Source organism: Leishmania mexicana, chromosome 17 (assembly GCF_000234665.1).
Source record: "Leishmania mexicana MHOM/GT/2001/U1103 complete genome, chromosome 17".
NCBI lineage: Eukaryota > Euglenozoa > Kinetoplastea > Trypanosomatida > Trypanosomatidae > Leishmania > Leishmania mexicana.
The window spans coordinates 52,586-72,472 of record NC_018321.1 but is presented as its reverse complement, the minus strand read 5'-3'; the positions used below and the strand labels follow the sequence as shown (position 1 = coordinate 72,472).

The 19,887-nt window shown below is 61.2% G+C and overlaps 2 protein-coding genes across 2 annotated transcripts; both read left to right on the top strand.

Moving 5' to 3' along the window:
• Positions 1-24: 24 nt before the first annotated feature.
• Positions 25-4,203, top strand: LMXM_17_0191 (receptor-type adenylate cyclase a; the record flags this gene model as incomplete). Its single annotated transcript, XM_003873825.1, has 1 exon — positions 25-4,203. The coding sequence occupies one exon, from the start codon at positions 25-27 to the stop codon at positions 4,201-4,203; it is 4,179 nt and encodes a 1,392-aa protein (XP_003873874.1).
• A 4,422-nt stretch (positions 4,204-8,625) lies between these two features.
• Positions 8,626-12,861, top strand: LMXM_17_0190 (putative receptor-type adenylate cyclase; the record flags this gene model as incomplete). The annotated part of the gene is made up of 1 exon (XM_003873824.1): positions 8,626-12,861. The coding sequence occupies one exon, from the start codon at positions 8,626-8,628 to the stop codon at positions 12,859-12,861; it is 4,236 nt and encodes a 1,411-aa protein (XP_003873873.1).
• Positions 12,862-19,887: the final 7,026 nt, after the last annotated feature.

The following is a 19,887-nucleotide window of genomic DNA, read 5'->3' as shown; positions in this document are numbered from 1 at the left end:
TGTGCTGCCCGTTTCGCTATTCCGATGCAGATCCGACCATCCCTCGGCGGGTGCCTCCGCCACGGCGGTGCCGGTGACCATGCTGCCCGTCCGATGTCACGGCTGCGCGCCGCACAGCTCCTCGTGTCGACTGCTGTTGCGTGTGTGGTGCTGTGCTGCGCACCGTGGGCGCTGGCGGAGATCACCAAGGACGCCGAACGGGAGCCGGTATACCTTCTGAACGCTATGTATTCGACCGAGACTAACACCGATAATGACGCCAAGGCCCTGTGGAAAGGCATGGACATGGCTTTCTACAACTCCCAGTACACGGCCGCCGGTGGGCGGCCCATCAAGATCCTTCATCCCGACCCTGACCAGGACAACCTGGATGACGTAGCGGAGGTGATACTTCACTCCCTCGCCCGTCAAGAGAAGCTGCTCACCGTGCTTGGGCCGTACTTGGATGGACGCCTTACGGCAGCCCTAAGTAATGCTGATGTGGTCCAATCTGGGCTGATGATGCTCGCTCCCTTCACCGGCTCCTCCCGCGTGCGCACCTGGAGCGACTCTGTGTACTTCACCCGCGCTGAGCCGATGGTGGAGCTCAAGGCTGTCCTTCAATACGTTCTCAACAGACTCCGTGCTCGCCGTGTTGCCTTCATGCGCTTGACCGGTATGCATTTCGGCAGGGAGGAGATGACGTACGTGCAGGACACGCTCGCGTCCTTGTTGCGCGAGCCGGCCGCCTTGTATACCGTGCCGTACTCCGACATCAATGTGGAGGTGGATGAGGAAGCCTTTGACGCGATGGCGGACACGCACCCGCAGGTGGTCATCTTGTGGGCTGCACCCGTGCAGCAGGTGATCCATTTCCTCGAAAAGGTGCTGACGGACCCGCGTACGTCGTCGGCGTACATCATCTCCTGCTCAATGATACAGCGGGTTGTGCTTGATGTGTACAGGCGCCTGCTGAGAGCGGGCAGCATTGAGCCGGTGGACGGTCGGGTGCTCGCGAGTGCCACGACGGCCCCAGTCAGTGAGGAGAGGCTGGAGTACATGGAGGTGTTCAAGGTGCAGATGCGCCACTACATCGAAAACTCTGGCAGCTTTGACTACTATCCCGACGACGACAGTACGGAGACGCCGGGGCAGAGAGCGCGGTCTGAGGCGCCGCCTTCTCGGAATTACACGGTGGAGGAGTTCTTTCAGGCGCATCCGAGTATTTCGAAACTGATGGTGCTGGGGTGGCTATCGGGGTCGCTTGTGCAGCAGACGCTCGAGAAGACGGACTGGATTGTGAACCGGTCGACGTACAAGGCCGGACTGTTCAACCAGAACCGGTTCGTCATCGGTGGCGACTACGTGCTAGGCGACTACGGTGGCCCGTGCGAACTGATCGCGCAGTTCCTGGGTGCGAGCTGCTACTGCAACCAAGGCGGTCACTCGGCGATCATGACGGTCTTGAAGAACACATCGTGGGATAGCGTGCCGAGCTCGAGCTTTAGGTACCCGCAATCGGAGTGCAGCTCATCGAGAAGTGATATCGTGAAGGCGGTGAGTGTGTTGGCGCTTCTACACCAGGGCTATCCGAAGCTGGTCGATGCGGGTATGCAGCTCAACGAGGTACTGCCCATTGTGTCCAACGAAAACTCCTGCAAAGAGTACGCGGTGAGATCGATATTTCTGAACGTAGAGACGGCGGAAGCGCAGCCGCTGTTTGACGCGGAGGTGTCGAACTATTCTGTCGACATCGTTGCCGGGCCCATCTTGGAGGCACTCAACGTTGGCGAAGTCTTCGTGTTAAGCCCGCTGTACAACCTTCCACAACTGCGGACGCAGAGGCGCAACTACGTGTACCTGATGCCAACGTTGGAGCAGGAGATTTACGTCCTGTACTCGAGGATCGACGCTCTCCGCACCAATACGAATGTGGGTGAGGACACGGCCGTGGTGTTACGCGGGTACTCCGCAGAGGAGGTAGATGGCATTTCAGAGATTCTGTACAAGACGGCGGGCACCTTCAACTTGCCGGACCCGTCCATCACCACCATTTCCTTCACGGACAGCTTGAGCGGCGTACTGTCAACACGGGCCCTTAATCTCGTCCTTGGCATGAAGGATGGCGACAGCGTTCACTTTTCGAAATTCCTTGCCAAGCACACCGATGCCAGGATTTTGGTGTGCTTTGATGAACTGACGATGTACTACGAGGAGCTTCGGTCAGTGTTTTCCGTGCAGCCAACGTCTGTGCAGGCGCGACTGATGTCGCTCAACAGCCTGCCACTGTGGACCGACACGTCGGCCGACGCAGAGGCTCGCTGGCCGATTCTTTGGCGCTTCCACAAAATCTTCCCCGACCCCGCTGACCACACGCCGTCTCTGCTGCGTGACGTGATCATAGCCGGCTTCATTCGGGAGCTGGTTTTCACGACGACTGTGGCGGAGACGAAGCTGCTAACGGATGCGGTGTACATCAACGGTGGGGTCACGACGGACGGCTTTACGCTCGGCAATTTCGAATGGGGCTGCACGGCGACGACTAACGGTGAATCGTGCGTGTACAAGAACTACGGCGCGTCGAACATTGAGATATTGTCGATGCAGCGGATGCTGGACCCGACGGTGCCGCAGGTTTCTTCTCCCAGCACACCGACGATGGAGTATCGGCCACGCCAGAGGTCGCATGCGCTGACACCTGCGCAACGCGCCGGCGTTATTGCTGGCTGCGTCGTGGGTGGTGTGGTGCTGATCACAACTTGCACGCTGATTCTGTGCTGCTGTATCGACAGCCGCGACAACGACGCCGCGCCGAAGGACGGTGACGAGCCGGTGACGCTGGTCTTCACGGACATCGAGAGCAGCACTGCACTGTGGGCGGCGCTGCCGCAGCTGATGACTGAGGCGATTGCTGCGCACCACCGTGTGATCCGGCAGCTGGTGAAGAAGTACGGGTGCTACGAGGTGAAGACGATCGGCGACTCGTTCATGATCGCGTGCAAGAGCGCGCACAGCGCTGTGAGCCTTGCGTGCGAGATCCAGACGAAGCTGCTGAGGCACGACTGGGGTACTGCGGCGCTGGACAGCGCGTACCGCAAGTTCGAGCTTGCGCGCGTGGACACTCTGGACGACTACGTGCCGCCGACTGCGCGGCTGAGGGGGGAGGAGTACGCTGCGCTGTGGTGCGGGCTGCGCGTGCGCGTGGGGATCCACACGGGGCTGGCCGACATCCGGTACGACGAGGTGACGAAGGGGTACGACTACTACGGTGACACGCCGAACATGGCTGCGCGCACGGAGGCTGTTGCGAATGGCGGGCAGGTTATCGCGACGGAGGCGGCGTGGTGGGCGCTGTCGAACGACGAGCGCGCGGGCATTGCGCACACGGCGATGGGGCCGCAAGGGCTGCGCGGCGTGCCGTTCGCGGTGGAGATGTTCCAGCTGAACGCTGTGCCTGGCCGCCGTCACGCTGCGCTGCGCACTGAGATCGAGGCGATCGTGCCGGATGAGACAGCGACGGAGACGGCCTCGAGCGCTGCAGGCGCGCTGCTGTCGTCTGTGGGGACGATGAACGGCCCTGCTGCTGGCGTTGCCTTCGTGCTGGCGAGCTGCTTTGCGCCGTACCCCGTTGCGCAGCGCGTGCGGGAGCTGCAGCCGCTGCTGGGCAAGTGGGGCGTTGGCGCGCCGCCGCGGAGTTGTGCTGTGAGCGAGGAGGACTACTGCCAGGGGCTGGTGAACCGTCTTGCGGTTCGCATTACGACGGTGTTGCAGGCCCGCCAGCAGATGCGCAACAACGAGGCTGGGGTGTCAGGAGATATACAGAACTTTATCTCTAGTGGATTGCTGAACCCGTTCCTGGGTGAGGGCAGCTTTGTCGCAGACGGCGCGAGGGCACGGCATTCGGGGCTGACAGCGGTGCCGCCCTCTGCGGAACCGTCTGCGATGCGCGAGTCGCGTCTCTGGAGACGACCGGTCTCGGGTGGTTTCTTACCGTTGGCGACGTTGGTAGGAAAGGATCACTGCAGTTTGAGCTTCGCGGGGTTCCATGATGAGGTGGTGCCCTTCACAGCTCAGGCGTCGCGGCGGCCTTCAGAGGCGCACAATTCGCGGAGTGCGAGCGTGTCTTGCGAGGTGGTCGTTGTGCGAATGCCGATGAAGCTAGGGTGCCGCCGCCGCCCAAGCTTGCTGGAGCCGTTGGCGGAGGATGTGACCGATGAGGCGTAGTCTGGGGGGGCCGGGAGCTCGCCTTCGGCAGCTGTGCCGGTGGTGGCAGGCTTGTTTTGCTTCGCATCACGTCTCTGTGCTGTGTGCGCTCCGTGGCGGGGTTGAGTGAATGGCTGCGCACAGCATGACGCGAGCGGGATGATGTGTGCGCTTAGTGCAAGGCGTGCCGATTCGGACTCCGCCGTCACCCCCGCCCCTCCACAGATGCCCCCCACCGCCTTCTGAGATGTGCGACGCGGGAGAGGGGAGCAGCGTGTGTGCGACAGCGCGTTCACCTGTGCCTCGGCTGAGAATGGTGCCACTGCCTCCCCCTCTGTGCGTGAGGGGTATCGGCAGACATGACCACGGCCACTCCTACCCCGCACCCCTTCTCTGTCCGACCATCTATCCTCTGGCCTGAGGGTCTTCTAGTGTTTTTGTGCCTTTGTGTATGAGGGGTCTGCCGAGGCACTTCCGCGGCTGATGGCTCGATACTGGTAGCCCAGCGCATGTTGGTGTCTTGTGTGTGCGTGTCAGCCGTGCTGGGTTTTTGCTCACGTTCGTGTGTCTTGAGGTTGCGCTCTGACTGTCCGTGGACGACTCGTGCTTTCGTTTTACTGATCTTGCCATTTTACCCCACACACCCTCGGACTCTCCGCCACTTCTCATCCCTCGTGGCCTCCTTGTTTTTTTTTTTCTGCCTTGTCCCGATTCACGAGTATGCCGCATCGCAGTGGAGGGGGAGGGGGGATGCCCCGCCGCGAGTGTGCTGGTGTGCGTATGTATATATGGTGGGATGTATGTATATTTATACAGCTGTGTATTTTCATGTGCAAAGATATGTACGTTTGTGCCTGTGCACGCCTGTGGGGTCGGAGGTCCGCGCACACACAGATATACTGGATGCGTCCCCAGGACGCGCCTTGCGTGCCTATTCGTTTATTGCTCTCCCATGCCCTTCTCCCCCCTCCTCCGCCTATTTCTTCCTCCCTTTTCTCCATGTGCTGTTGCCCCGTCCGTGTGGCGCCTAGCGGTGCCATCGAGGAGGTAACAGACATCCGCTCAGTACTGTATGTGTGTGCGCTGGTATAGCTTCGAATCAGAGCGCAGCGCTGCAATCTCGCCGTTTTTATTTCTGTCTCAACCGGCACCTCATATCGCCCCCTCCCCCCGATGTGGCCCTTTGGCCCTCTGTTGTTTTGTTTTCCGGGGTGGGAGGGGGGGGCTCACTTTTCCGCGTTGGGCTGCTCGACCTTGCTGCGTGCTGTCTTCCTCACGCACAACCTTCGTTTTCGCCGCGCTATCTGCTGCGCGGCCGCTGCCTTCTTGTTCCTTCTTCGTTACGATGTACCTTGTTTCTCGCGTTGTGCATTGCGCATGGGGGTCCCTCCATGTGTGAACGCGTGAGGTGTCCGCACGCGCCTCCGCGTCTGCGTTTGTGGGGCTAAGGGGCCTCGCATACCGGCGGAAGGGTGCGTACCGTAGCGGGAGCTCCGCCCCCCTTCCTCCCCCTCCCTCGATCGCTTCTTTCTCCTCGTTCGTTTGCCTTCATGTTGCCGTGTCTGGCCAACGTCCCCCCTTCCCACTCACCCCCCTCCCAGTGACACTCACTTATTTATTTTCAGTGCCTTGTGGCAGTCGTATGATTGTTTTTGCTTTTCCTTGTTTGCTTTCATTCGAACCTCGCCTTCCTCCCCTCCCCTCCCCTCCCCTCACCCTCTTCCCCCTGACCCCCTCCCTCCTCCTCCTCGTCAGCACACACACGCGAGGGCCTCTGCGGCCCGGGCGACGAATTCGGACCGAGGGCTGGTCTCCTTTTTTTCTTTGTTTTATTTTATGCTGTACCGGAGGAAGTGGTCGGGTGGAAGCACGTATGCCGTCACCTCACCACACTTCCCTCTCTCCACGCCTCCCTAGGCGGAGAAGAAAGGCACGGCAACGCTGTGGGCATACGAAAGACTACGCAGGGGCCAACGCACGGGCACCCAAACAAAGGCTAAGTTGGCGCTGTCGCACCTTCAGGACACGTTGGTGTAGAGGTGAGCACCAAAGGGGGCCTGCGGGAGGGCGTGCAGCACCCTACGACAATGCGCGTATGCATGTCTGCTCGGGTTCGTTTGTGCGCGCGCAACGGCGACGGGGGTGGGGGTGGGGACTACGGGCCGTGGCCAAGTGGGAAAGCGAAAAGGTGCGTGCAGGAGACGGGCTGCCGATGTGATCTCGCACGCTTCAGCGTGGTGGGTGCGTCTGACCTGTTTTCTCGACGCTCTTCTCTCTGGCCATTCTCCACGCACAGGCAAGCATGCACGGGCGACTCGCTGCCTCCCTTCCCCTGCCTTCCCGGCCGCACTTCACCTCTGCTGCTCTGTTCAGCGACAGCGTATCTCTCACTCGCGCTGTGCAGCAGCGCATCGATTCAGGCGATGTCCTTCCGCTTGGACGGCCTAGCTTGATCACTCCACTCAGGCACGCATCTCTTCTCTGTGTGCTTGCGCTTGCGTGTCTGTGTGTGTGGGAGGGGGACTTCGACGAGCTTGTCACTGTTGCCGTGGTGTGCCCCCTTATATGCTACTCTGTGTCAAGGTTCTGCATCCGTGCCCCACTCACCAGCTTCTCCTCCGCCTCTCCTGACGTTTCTTGTTGATGTGCGCGCGTACGTGGAACGCCCATGCGTGAACACTCTGTTTGGCGTCTGTCTCTTCGCCGTCCCCGCTCCCCTCACGCGCCTCCTTCCGCCCTGCACAACATCGACTCAAGGCCTGAAAGACACCCACCCACAAACACGCCTACGGGGTTTGACGTCTGTCTCCACACTCTCGCCGCGTTCTCATCTATAGTTCGCTTTCTCGCATTGCTGTCGCTGCACGTACGCCTATCGGTGAGCAGGTGACTGCTCACTGTTCCTGCGCTCTCGCTTCCCATCTCTGTCCGATACACGCACACGCACATACACACACATACACACACACACACACAGAGACACAACGCAGCTCTCCCCCCTCTGCTCACCATTGTGCCTGTTTCGTTTGTGGGCGACAGAGAAAACGGTGAAGCGGCGGAGGACTGCCAGCGGGAAGCGTAGACAGACACTGAGAAGCAGCGCCGGCAGCACCAACGACGCTGACGGGAGAATCTTCCGTCATCTGAAGTCCCCGAAAGGAAATAGGGCCGAGGAAGGGGCGGTGAGCAGCCCCGCTTTGCACGCGGCATCACCGGTGATCGGTCTCCGCCCTCCTTGCCCACTTCCTGTGTTCTCCACATTGCTTCCCTGTGTGCGAGGACGCAAGAGGTTGTACGGCAGCGCATTGCGCACACGCGTTTTGCCTATTTCCTTGGTCATCCTGCCGCCCCCTTCAGGCGTGCTTGGGTGTTCGCGTGCTTCTGTGTGCACCTGTGGACTGAAGAGGTCACAGGCGCACAAGAAACAGATACGCCAGATTGCTGCCTCACACCCGTATACCCGCGCATACACGGCGCCACATACCGAACACCACCGTTACCGCGACAGAGTCCCACAAGACCGTTTCTGCTTCCACTGTATTCACCCTTTCGCTCTCGAGCTGCTCTCGGCTGTTGCTGTATTGGCTGCGTCCCACAAGTGTTATTCAGGCTCGCGCCCCACCTCTCCGCTCCTCACGGACTCTCTCTCGCTTGCCCGTGCCAAGCGCACATCTGCTGTGAGGGCTACCACTCCCCCTCCCCCGACTGTGCACGGCTGTGCTGCACAACGTTACGGCCTCTTCGACTTCTCTCTGCTTCTCTGGAGTTTTTTTTTGTTCTCCAGGTCTGCCCCTCCCCTCCCCTCCCCTCCTCCCTCCCCTCCCCTGTTTTTGGCCTTGTGTGTGCATCTGTATCTTTGCCAACTGTGTATTTTGTTTGGTGTATGCATCTCTGCACGTGCGCGCATCACCAACGGCAGAGGCCGATCCCCGCCTCCCCCTTTGCCGGGCTATGAAACGTACAGGCGTGTCTACGTAGCTCTCTCTTTATTTTCCTTGATTTGTATAACATTGAACTTGCGTTGTTGTGTATACCCTTTGTCTGTACCCTCTCTGCCATCCGTGCCAGTGCGTGTGCGTGGGGCCATCTGTGCCCCTGCCCCCCTCCCCTCCCTTTGTAGGCATCGCACCTGCCGCCGTGTTCCCGCATTTGTTTGCAGAGCCGTGCTCCCCTTGCGCCTCCCCGCTCTCTGCGTGCTCCCTGAGCTGTTCGCCTCTCTTCTGTGCGTCCTGCGTGCGCCCTCGTCACGCCGGATTTCTCTGCGGGGTGGGCCTGTCTTCCTCCCCCCGTGCTCTGTCTCGCGCACGTGTGCCACCCACCCTCCCTTGGCCGGCCTTCTTCGCCTCTTCCTGTGCCCCGCTTCCCGCCTCGCCTAGGGTTGGCCACGTCTCCCTCTCGCGTCGAAGCGACCCGCTGCGCCCCTCCTCCCTCTCTTTCCTGCTGATGGCGTGCTGGACAGTGGCTGCCACCACTTGCCGGGTCACCCGTTGCGTGGGCGTGAGTGACGGTGTGAGCTGCCGGCGCCACAAACGCGCGCTCGAGGCGTTGCGGGTGTCTGCGTGGCGGCGTGGTTTGCGGTTGGTGGCTCTTGCTGTGCTCGCGGTGGTGGCAGCAGCCCTCTGCGCTGCGCCGCCTGCATTGGCTGCCGACAACAAGGACCCCGCAACGAACCCGATCTACCTACTGAACGCTACGTATTCCCTCGACCCATCCACTGAGAAAGATGCGAAGGCGGTGTGGCTAGGCATCGATTCCGCGATGTACGTGACTAACTACACGACTAGTAACGGGCGGCCGATCAAGATCGTGAACCCTGACCCAGCTGTCAGCAAGTCCGACATCATTGCCGTCGTGCAGAAGGCGCTCGAAGACCACCCGACGCTTCTTGGCGTGATTGGACCGTTTTCTGACATGTTGCTGTCGACTGTCATGAAAAGTGACGCGTTTAAGGACAAGGACTTGATGTTCCTGGCTCCTTTCACCGGGTCGAATGCGGTGCGCACGTGGAACAACAACGTGTACTTCACGCGTGGCGATCCGTGGACAGAGGTGACGATCATAATGACGCACCTACTGAAGAAGATTCGCGCGCGGCGCACGGCGTTCATGTATCTGACGGGTGCGCTGTTCGGCGACTCCGAGTTAAAGATGGTGGAGTCGGCTCTGTCCTCCTTCTCGCTCGACCCGCCGGCGGTGTACTCGGTGCCGTACTCGACGAAGAACACTGCTGTGAACAAGAACGCCTTCGACGCGATGGCGGACACGTACCCGCAGGTGATCATAGTCTGGGGAATGCCTGGTGAGCAGGTTGTGAAGTTCCTGCAGGCTGTGCTGACGGACCCGCGTACGTCGTCGGCGTACATCATGACCTGCTTCGCGGTGCAGCGGATATTATTCCAGGTGTACTACGATCTTGCGATGGCTGGGAAGCTGACGCCTGTAGACGGGCAGATCATGTCGAGCGCCACGTCCATGCCGATCCTTCATACAGAGACTGAGCATATTGCTCTGTTTCGGGAGCAGATGGGGGAGTACATAAAGGCCGGCTACGTGGACGCGAGCCTGTGGGCCGACGAGGCGAAGGCGGTGCAGAAGTACGGTCCCCGGGAGCGTGAGGCGCCGCCGTCGGACTCTGATGCATACGTGAACAAATTCTACAAAGAGCACCCAAGCACTGCGCAGCTGATGCTTGCTGGGTGGCTCTCTGGCTCGCTGATCGCGCAGACGTTGCATGCATCGCTGTGGACCGTGGATCGAAAGACGTACAAGGCTGGACTCTTTGATCAGAGCCGGTACGTGATTGGCGGAGATATTGTGATCGGCGACTACGGTGGCCCGTGCACCGCGATCGCCAAGTTCCTGGGTGCTGTGTGCTACTGTAACCAGGGTGGACGTGCCTCTGTTCTCGAAGGTGTGTTCAACGCGGCGTGGGTGACCATACCGCAAGCTGTCTTCAACTACCCGCAGTCTGCCTGCTATCTGGACAAGATTGCGCTGTCAAAACCGCTGAATGTTCTGACGCTGAACTTCTCCGATCTCCCGAAGCTGAGGAAAGCCGCTGTGGATATGGTCAAGGTGATCCCACTTGCCGTCAGCAAACAGCGCCTGGACTTTTCAGCGTTCAATCCGGCGATGCTGAATGTGACGCGGGAGACAGCGCAGGACGTGCTTGATTGGGAGTACCTGAACTACTCCGTCGATGTGGTCACCGGCCCGCTGCTTCGAAGCATTGACTTGAGTGGACTGCTGGTGATTTCTCCTGTCTTTAATCGGCCGAACATATTGGTGAAAAAGGAGAACTACCTGTTCCTGATGCCGACGCTTGAGCAGGAGATTTACGTTTTGTATTTGGAGTTGTTATCTGTGAGGGCCGAGACGTCGATTGGCGAAACTGTGAACTTTGTGCTTCACGAGTACACAAGCGCGGACGTGAGGGACATCACTGCCGTGGCGCGGAAGACGGCCGCCACGTTCAACGTTCCGAACCCAATCGTCAAGGCCGTCTCGTCGGGGACGTCTGTGCGGAGCTCGCTTGCGCCTGATATGATAAACTTTGTGCTTGGGGTCACGGACGATGATGTGGACGTGATCGCCAGCTTCCTGTCAAGGAACCCGCTGGCAATCGTGGTTATTTCGTTTGTGGACCTGTCGCATGAATACGAGAGACTCACCCGTGCCTTCTCCAAGCACTTCAACGCTGTGCAGGCGCGACTGATGTCGTTCACTAACCTGCCGCTCTGGAGCGACACGTCGCCGGACTCTCTCGAGGCTTATCCGTTGTTGAAGCTGTTCAACGCCATTTTTCCGGAACCCGAGAACCACACGCCGGGCCTGCTGCGCGACCTCTTATCCATCGTCTTTATCCAGGCTGTGGCCTACGGGGATGGCGGGTTTGCTAAACCGACCTCACTCCACGAGAGCGCCTATAAAAAGGGCGTCATCAACGCGTACAGCGTGACCCTGGGCCGCTTTACGTGGAACTGCACAACCACCACTACCGGTCTTGAGTGCTTGTACAGGAACTACGGCGCTCAGAGCATCGTGATATTGTCGATGGAGCGGATGCTGGACCCGACGGTGCCGCAGGTTTCTTCTCCCAGCACACCGACGATGGAGTATCGGCCACGCCTAAAATTAGATAAGTTGACGCCCTCGCAACGCAACGGCCTCATTGTTGGCCTCGTTCTGCTCACTGTGGTCTTCCTTGTGGTTATTCCCCTGGGCTTGTACTGCTGCAGGGAAGGCCGCGACAACGACGCCGCGCCGAAGGACGGTGACGAGCCGGTGACGCTGGTCTTCACGGACATCGAGAGCAGCACTGCACTGTGGGCGGCGCTGCCGCAGCTGATGACTGAGGCGATTGCTGCGCACCACCGTGTGATCCGGCAGCTGGTGAAGAAGTACGGGTGCTACGAGGTGAAGACGATCGGCGACTCGTTCATGATCGCGTGCAAGAGCGCGCACAGCGCTGTGAGCCTTGCGTGCGAGATCCAGACGAAGCTGCTGAGGTACGGCTGGGGTACTGCGGCGCTGGACAGCGCGTACCGCGAGCTCGAGCTTGCGCGCGTGGACACTCTGGACGACTACGTGCCACCGACTGCGCAGCTGAGCGAGGAGGAGTACGCTGCGCTGTGGTGCGGGCTGCGCGTGCGCGTGGGGATCCACACGGGGCTGGCCGACATCCGGTACGACGAGGTGACGAGGGGGTACGACTACTACGGTGACACGTCGAACATGGCTGCGCGCACGGAGGCTGTTGCGAATGGCGGGCAGGTTATCGCGACGGAGGCGGCGTGGTGGGCGCTGTCGAACGACGAGCGCGCGGGCATTGCGCACACGGCGATGGGGCCGCAGGGGCTGCGCGGCGTGCCGTTCGCGGTGGAGATGTTCCAGCTGAACGCTGTGCCTGGCCGCCGTCACGCTGCGCTGCGCACTGAGATCGAGGCGATCGTGCCGGATGAGACAGCGACGGAGACGGCCTCGAGCGCTGCAGGCGCGCTGCTGTCGTCTGTGGGGACGATGAACGGCCCTGCTGCTGGCGTTGCCTTCGTGCTGGCGAGCTGCTTTGCGCCGTACCCCGTTGCGCAGCGCGTGCGGGAGCTGCAGCCGCTGCTGGGCAAGTGGGGCGTTGGCGCGCCGCCGCGGAGTCGTGCTGTGAGCGAGGAGGACTACTGCCAGGGGCTGGTGAACCGTCTTGCGGTTCGCATTACGACGGTGTCGCAGGCCCGCCAGCAGATGCGCAACAACGAGGCTGGGGTGTCAGGAGATATACAGAACTTTATCTCTAGTGGATTGCTGAACCCGTTCCTGGGTGAGGGCAGCTTTGTCGCAGACGGCGCGAGGGCACGGCATTCGGGGCTGACAGCGGTGCCGCCCTCTGCGGAACCGTCTGCGATGCGCGAGTCGCGTCTCTGGAGGAGATCGACGTTGAATGGGCTGACACTCTCAAGGGGTTCATCGAGTAAGAAGGGAAGCTTGAGCGTTAACACCGCGGGGTTCCATGATGAGGTGGTGCCCTTCACAGCTCAGGCGTCGCGGCGGCCTTCAGAGGAGCACAATTCGCGGAGTGCGAGCGTGTCTTGCGAGGTGGTCGTTGTGCGAATGCCGATGAAGCTAGGGTGCCGCCGCCGCCCAAGCTTGCTGGAGCCGTTGGCGGAGGATGTGACCGATGAGGCGTAGTCTGGGGGAGCCGGGAGCTCGCCTTCGGCAGCTGTGCCGGTGGTGGCAGGCTTGTTTTGCTTCGCATCACGTCTCTGTGCTGTGTGCGCTCCGTGGCGGGGTTGAGTGAATGGCTGCGCACAGCATGACGCGAGCGGGATGATGTGTGCGCTTAGTGCAAGGCGTGCCGATTCGGACTCCGCCGTCACCCCCGCCCCTCCACAGATGCCCCCCACCGCCTTCTGAGATGTGCGACGCGGGAGAGGGGAGCAGCGTGTGTGCGACAGCGCGTTCACCTGTGCCTCGGCTGAGAATGGTGCCACTGCCTCCCCCTCTGTGCGTGAGGGGTATCGGCAGACATGACCACGGCCACTCCTACCCCGCACCCCTTCTCTGTCCGACCAGCTCTCATGGAGCGGTTTGGGGGTTGTTGCATGCGTTGTAGTCGTGCGGACGGACGTCGTTAACAGTTCCGGCTTAGTAGGGAGGGGGAGCGTCTCCTGTGTGTGCGTGCTTGCCGTGTTGCGGCTCTCCGACGAGCGTTGTCTCTCTGTGCGGGTTTGATGGCCAGTCTTGCGCCGGTGAGGCGCTGCGTCTCTCGTGTGTTTCCGCGTCTCTCACGGTGTTGTGCGCACCTGCCGCCGTCGTGGCCCGATGCACACGGGCGTGCGCGGCAGGGCGGGCCGAAGGGGTGTACGTTTTCTTTTTGTTGGCGTGTGCGTGTCTGTATCCGTGTGCCACACCCCTGCGTGCCATTGCCTCTGAGCATCGGCGCGGTGCTGTGTGTGTGCGTGTTGCTCCCGATAGTGTTCGTTGTTGTGTGTGTGTGGGGGCTGAAGAAGGGGCTTGCGCGAGAGGGAGGGGGAGTCCATGCGATAGGGCGTGGGCGACGTGACGAGGACCGCTTATGCTGCTTGACAGGTGTAGAGGCTTTTCTGTGTGGAGGTGTCCGTGGCGACCTGTGCGCACGCACACGCATGGCCTTGCAACATGCTGTATGCACATCTAGTTATATTTGGACGCCCCCACTCCCTGCTGTTCTGCGCCCTTGCCGCTTTGTATGTCGCCCGGAGAGCTTCTCCGGGTTTCCTCTCCACATGCTCTTCTGCTTGTTTCGCCGAGGAGTGTGGCGGGTATAAGCGAACGGTCTTTACACTCGCACACCCTCCTCCCTCTCCCTCGCTTCCTGGTCTGTGCTGTTCATGTTTCCTGGTTCGAGTATACACTTTGGACGCGTATACGTGTGTGTGCGTGTGTGCGGTTGACGAGTGCAGGTAATGCCCTCTTGGTATGTTTCTTCGCGTTCTATAAAACCACCGTGTGCGCGCGTCTGGTCTGCCCTTTCTGTGTTTTCTCTCTCTCTGCTTTGGGCTCTCACAACCATACACCATGCCCCACCCCTCGCTTTCTCTCCCTCCCTCTGTGCGAACCCGCCCGCTCTCCTGCCACCTGTATGTGAGCGTGTGTGTGCGTGCGTGTCTTCTCCGTGGTTTTGTTCTTTTCCTTTTGTGTGCATCCTCCCCGTGCTCTCCGTTGTACATAGGTACGCCTACGCGCGCACGCACACACGTGAACATGTATACGCCTGTACATGTATTTCGCTGCGCCCGCATCCGACTTTGCGAACCCGCAACTTCTCATACACGTCAAGCAAGAAAACACGAAGACATTTATTCTTGTCTCTCTTCGGCTGTTGTCTTCCACCCCATCCTAACCCCCACCCCCTCTCTGTTCCTGCTTATCCCGCATCCTCTGTGTCGACACACAATTCTTTGCTCTCTTCCTCGACTTTCTCCGGTGCTCCCACCGCTCCCTCTCACATGAGCTCTCTCTGCGCACGAGTGCGTGCGTGGTATATTGGGGCGGAGGGGGAGGAGGAGGGGGGTCCGTGAGTGCGTGAGGCGAGTGCCGTCTTTTCGTATTTTCCGCTCGTTTTCTTTGCCCACGTTGTTTCTTGCTTCCGCCCCGCCCCCCGCCCCCTGGCCTTTGTTTCTCGTTGTTGTTGCTAGTCCTCTCTGGCGTCACGGACCCCTACCCGCCCTCCTTTCGCCCCTCCCTTTCTGCCGCGGCCCACATCTCTGGGCATTCCGTCGCGCCCACCATGTTCACCATCGCTGTGGCCAAGCACGGGTGAAGGCGTGCAGGCACATGCACACATATACATCTGTGTATGCACACAAGGTGGGGGGCTTACCTTTTTTCTTCTGAGAGTGCCCCACCCTTCCCGCCGCCGCCGCCGCCCTGGTATCAGCTATCCCTTTCGTCGGGGACAGGGGGGAGGAGGGAGGGCGAAGACATGCTTTCCGTTTGAAAGGCGAGAGGGAAGGGGGCTGCCGTCGCCCATCACCCATTCTCAGTCGCTCCAAACGTAACGGAAAGCATTGAGCTCGTGCAAGCCAACCGATTATAACGGGGGAGGGGGGCACCGAGGGGCGGATGTGAGGGGGTGCGTAAATTCACCGGCACCGGCGGCTCTTCAAAGATCGGATGAACCCGTGTGCCGCGGTGGTGGAAGGGTGCTCCTCTGCGAATTCGAAGCGTGACTGAACACAGTGCCAGCGTTCCGAAAAGCAAGTATACGCGGAGCCATGATTCTGTGGGCTCCAAGGTCCCACAGAAACAACAGCATCAGACCGTGCCAGTTACCCAGTCGGCTGTGCTGTGCTTGCCGCCCCCCTTCGTGCACGTTACATACACACACACACACACACACACACACACACACACACGTGCACATCTATGTAACCTGAACCATCGACACCACTCTCCTTCTCCTGCGCCTCCTTCTCCCCCTTTTGCCATCCGTCCAGGAAGCGGCCTGCAGCTCACTTTCTCAGCCGTCGCCCTGCCCGTCTTCCGTTTTTCACAGCACCTCCGCCCCGCATCGGCAGACATCGCCAGTGTTCGCCAACGATCTCGCAAATGGGGTCGGCTGCGAAGAGAGAAGAGACGCGCTACCATCGATGAGTGGGGGCGCTACTCGGCGGCGGTCCGGCCTCGTGTCGACAGCTATGTGATGCTCCATAGAAAACGGAGGGAGTAATCCGTGGCTTGTCGCGGGGAGGCACCGCTGCCTTCTCCCCCTCCCCCCTCCCCCTCCTCGACGAAGACGGACGCGTCATCTTACCTGGTCAAACGGGCGGAGCTCACGTTACATTCGCGGATGGACGCAAAAACCGAAGTCTCTTGGCCCGGCAGAACCGCAAGGAATGGAGAGGCCTGGGGCAACGGCGATGAGCCGCGGCGCTCTCTCCTCTCGTATCGCTGATCGCGGTGTGCCCCCGTGACGCTGAAGAGACGAAGGCTGGGTGCGCTGAAACTGTCGGATCGGTCGCCATACGGGCCGCAGGGGGCTGCATTTATTTCTCCGCCCACCAGGCCAAAGCGAAGGGGCTGTTGCAAGGCCGCGGTTGCGCTGGGGCAGTGCACGATGCCAGCGGCGAGAACACCACCGCGCTCGACGGGACCAGCACAGACGCACGCCCCCACCAAACCGCCCATTGTGTCAATGGGCGGCGGCGGAAAACATGCGGACCAGAAGCCCGGGGAGACGACGCAAGCCCGACAATGACCGCGCGAGACGAAGCCGGACGAGACCCCGTGCCACGAAGAGGCCCCAAACGCCTACGCCAGTTTCCCAATCGGGAAAGGGATTGAAGGAGCTCGAAGGCGGTGGCTCCACCGCGGGCAAGACTCCGAACCTGGGGATGGGCCGTGTTGCACAGCCCTACTTTGCGACCCCCGCCATGCTGAGACGAAGCACTCTCCCCGTTCTAACCGTATCGATGGCCGAAGCAGTCGAACAGCGGGCGGGCCCATCACGCCTGCTTTGCTTCCAACTGTTTCTACGCGGGCCCCGGCTCTCGGGCATCTGAGACGGATTTCGCCGTGGGAGGGCGCCGCCGCACGTGTGAGACTCGGCGCCGCCAGAGTCGCCCCATGGAAGCCGAACCCGAGCGAAAAAAAAGCACGATCCAACACATATGGGCGTGCGCACCAGGCAACAGAGAGGGGCAGCGACCGCCACTGGCTCATTCATGGTTGCCGCCTTCGCAGCCAGGCATTGAACGTCGACAGAAGGCCACCACGCACAGCAGTGCCAACGAGAGACCTCGCGGACACCTGACCCAGCCCAGCGGGTTTGGTGCCAAGAGAGGGGCGACGCCGAAAGCAAAGATGCCCACCACCCCGGCGCTGACGAAGGTGATGCACGGCGGAGGAAACCTCGACGAGCACCCGGCGGGCTCACCCACAGACGTGTTGGTGGGCACACTCATCGCAGCGGAAGAAGAGGTGGGTGCTGATATTGGTGTCGACGGCGCGCGTCATCCTGCAACGCATCAGGGTTGCCGATCTTTCGGCGTCACCAGGCAAGGAGGCACGGCTGATGAAAACGGGCGACGAGCTCCTTCGCATTGGCCTGGGGGGTGGGGCAGACATTCCTTGGCAAGCGCTGCTGGCGGCGCGGGGCGCAGCGCTTGGTGTCCAACGCCATCAAGACGATAGCGAAGCTGTCTTTGGCGGCGGAAACGCGCAACGTTCGCCTGCCGCGCTTTTATGCCCCTGCTGCCTCACGAAGTGGATGCCCCCTTCCCACGGCGTGGCCCAGCCTGGCTCCGTCCCTCCACACCCTGCGAGCGCGCGGCGGTTCGTGCTGATGTGTGGGCAGCGGTAGGGGATGCGATGCCAACCCCTCCCCACTCCTCCCCTTCACCTCTGTGCGAGTGGGCGGAAGCCCAGAGGGGCAGCGCGCGCAAACGGATGGCTAGGGCGGTATTTTTCTTTTGTTCGACTTCCGGAAGATGCCGGTCACCTCACCGTGGCATCTCAGGGCCCAGTGCCCGCTTTGTGTGGGGATGCCAGGAGCCTGCAGCCTGGCCTTGGGTGCAGCTGTGGACGGTTGGCGTCGGCGGGCTGGGCTGGTGCGGTGCCAAACGCGACATGCAGTCATGATGGCGCTGGCACCGGGCCATTACGCATCGGGCCGAGGGCTCAGCAGCGGGGGACGCACACCTGGCTTGTATCAACGGCGTGCAAATTGAGGAGAGTGTTGAATTCCCCTGCCACCACAGGCTCGTTGCAGCGTCCCGCTTGTCGCGGCGCACGCGGGCAAGCCAGCACGCCCCCTCTCCCCAGGCAACATCGGCGCTCTGAAACAGGCCCCATGGTCCGAAAATGCGAGCACTGTGTGCATGCGCTGTCAGTCACAGACGCCATGTTGTATAGCAGGCAAGAAAGACATGCGGAGGCGAGAGGAGCAAGAGTGGTGGACGAGAAAGGCACGGGGAGGACCATACCTGTCAGTCCCACGGTGCGTGGGCGAAGGATGCGGCACGTTCTACATCCGACCAGCTGGGCTGATGTGGTGCAGGCCTCAGAAGCGTGGTGAGAGCACCCCCGAACGGCACCACTGAGTCCTCCAGGCTCCCATGTGAGGAGCCCCCACACCTTGCTATGGAAAGCCGCCGTCTGAAGCGATGGAGGAGGAGGCATGGCACGCAGGCGGCAGGGTGTGCAGGGTCTCAGAAGGCCCTCGCCTGCTGCTGGCCGACTTCCTCGAGCCATCCGATATGCACCTAGGCCATCACCCCCTTATTACCCGCACGACAGACGCCACGGCTTCTGCCCTCGAGCAGGACCCTGGCCGCGGCTTACTCTCAGCTGAAGGCATGTAGCCCATCCGTGGCCGTCTGGCGCCGACCGCGCCGCACGTATGCGAAGAGGGCGCGAGGAAGGAGCGGGAGGACCTGTAAGGCGCATGCCCCAATTCGACGGCCGGACGGCTCACCCTAGACGACCAGGATGTAGCCGTGGTGCAACAGCGGCAGAGGCGCTGTGGCGGTGTGCATGCATATGCTTGCGGACTTGCTCATGATAGATGGTGACAGGCTGGAGAGCGAGCTCGGTGTGCTGTGCCGCGTGTGGCGTCCTTCTTCACGTCCTCTCCGGAAGTCTCCTACCCCACCTGCCCTCCCCTGCGGAGCTGTCCCTGCACCGCGTTCTTCCCACTCCCCACCCTCGCTTCACGCGCGAATCGCTGCTCGGTCTTCGTCTCAAGGCGCTGCGCACAGCGCAGCCCTTGTTCTCTCCTTACTCCTATGCTTCTCTTGCTGTGTGACATTGGGGCTGCCTCCCCTTCCTCCGTCCGTCCCTCCGTCCACTGTCCGCAGGCTGGGGCCGTGCCGAGGCATATGGTGGTGCTGGTAGACGGCGGCTGCGGCTGTGTATTTCCTTCTCCACCTCAACGGCGGCCACTTCGTGGACACGCTCACACGCCGGCTCTCCCAATCTCTTTGCATCGCCCTGCGTGTTTGTGTGTGTGTGCGCTCCGCCGGTGCCGTGGTGGGGTGGGTGGGCGGCGACGTGGCACGGCGACACCGCCTTTTTCTTCCCTCGTCGCTTCTCCTCGCGTTTCTCTTTGCTTCGTGTATGCCGGCACCTCGCTGTCCCGGAGCCGGGAGAGGGTGCCATGCCCACGGCGTCGATGTCCTCCCCCTTCCTCCTGCGCGCGGGGCGTGTCTCCTTGTATGTCCCCTTTTCTACAGCAGTAGTGCCACCTAATGAGTATGCGTGTGACGCTCATGAGGCAACAGCGAAGTACCGAAAATTTGGCGGACTGCCCGTGGAGGTAACCCTGAGGACAGCGAACGAAAACCTTCCATACGCGACCACCGAAGAGCGGCACCGGCAGCCGCTGGAGGGCTCCGACGGGGGACTTCTGTGTACGTGTGCGCGCCCATGCGGCGGGCAGGCGCGATGAACGCAACTCGTGCACACGCAAGCACCAGAGTTGCACGTATTTGGGCATCTGGGCACCACCTGTGCTGCCTGCCGCTGCCCTTCATGCTCCACCGTTTCTTCCGTGTCTCTCCCTGCCCACTCGACGTCCCTCCGCCTCTTACCCCTCCCACGCATCTGCGCGCGCGCACACACGCACACACCGATGCACAGATCTTCTCAGCACCTTCCGGCTCTTCCTGACTCCCACCGTCCGTCACCCTATACTGTGCCTCCCTTGCGCTCCGTCTCAGTTCTCCGACCCACCAG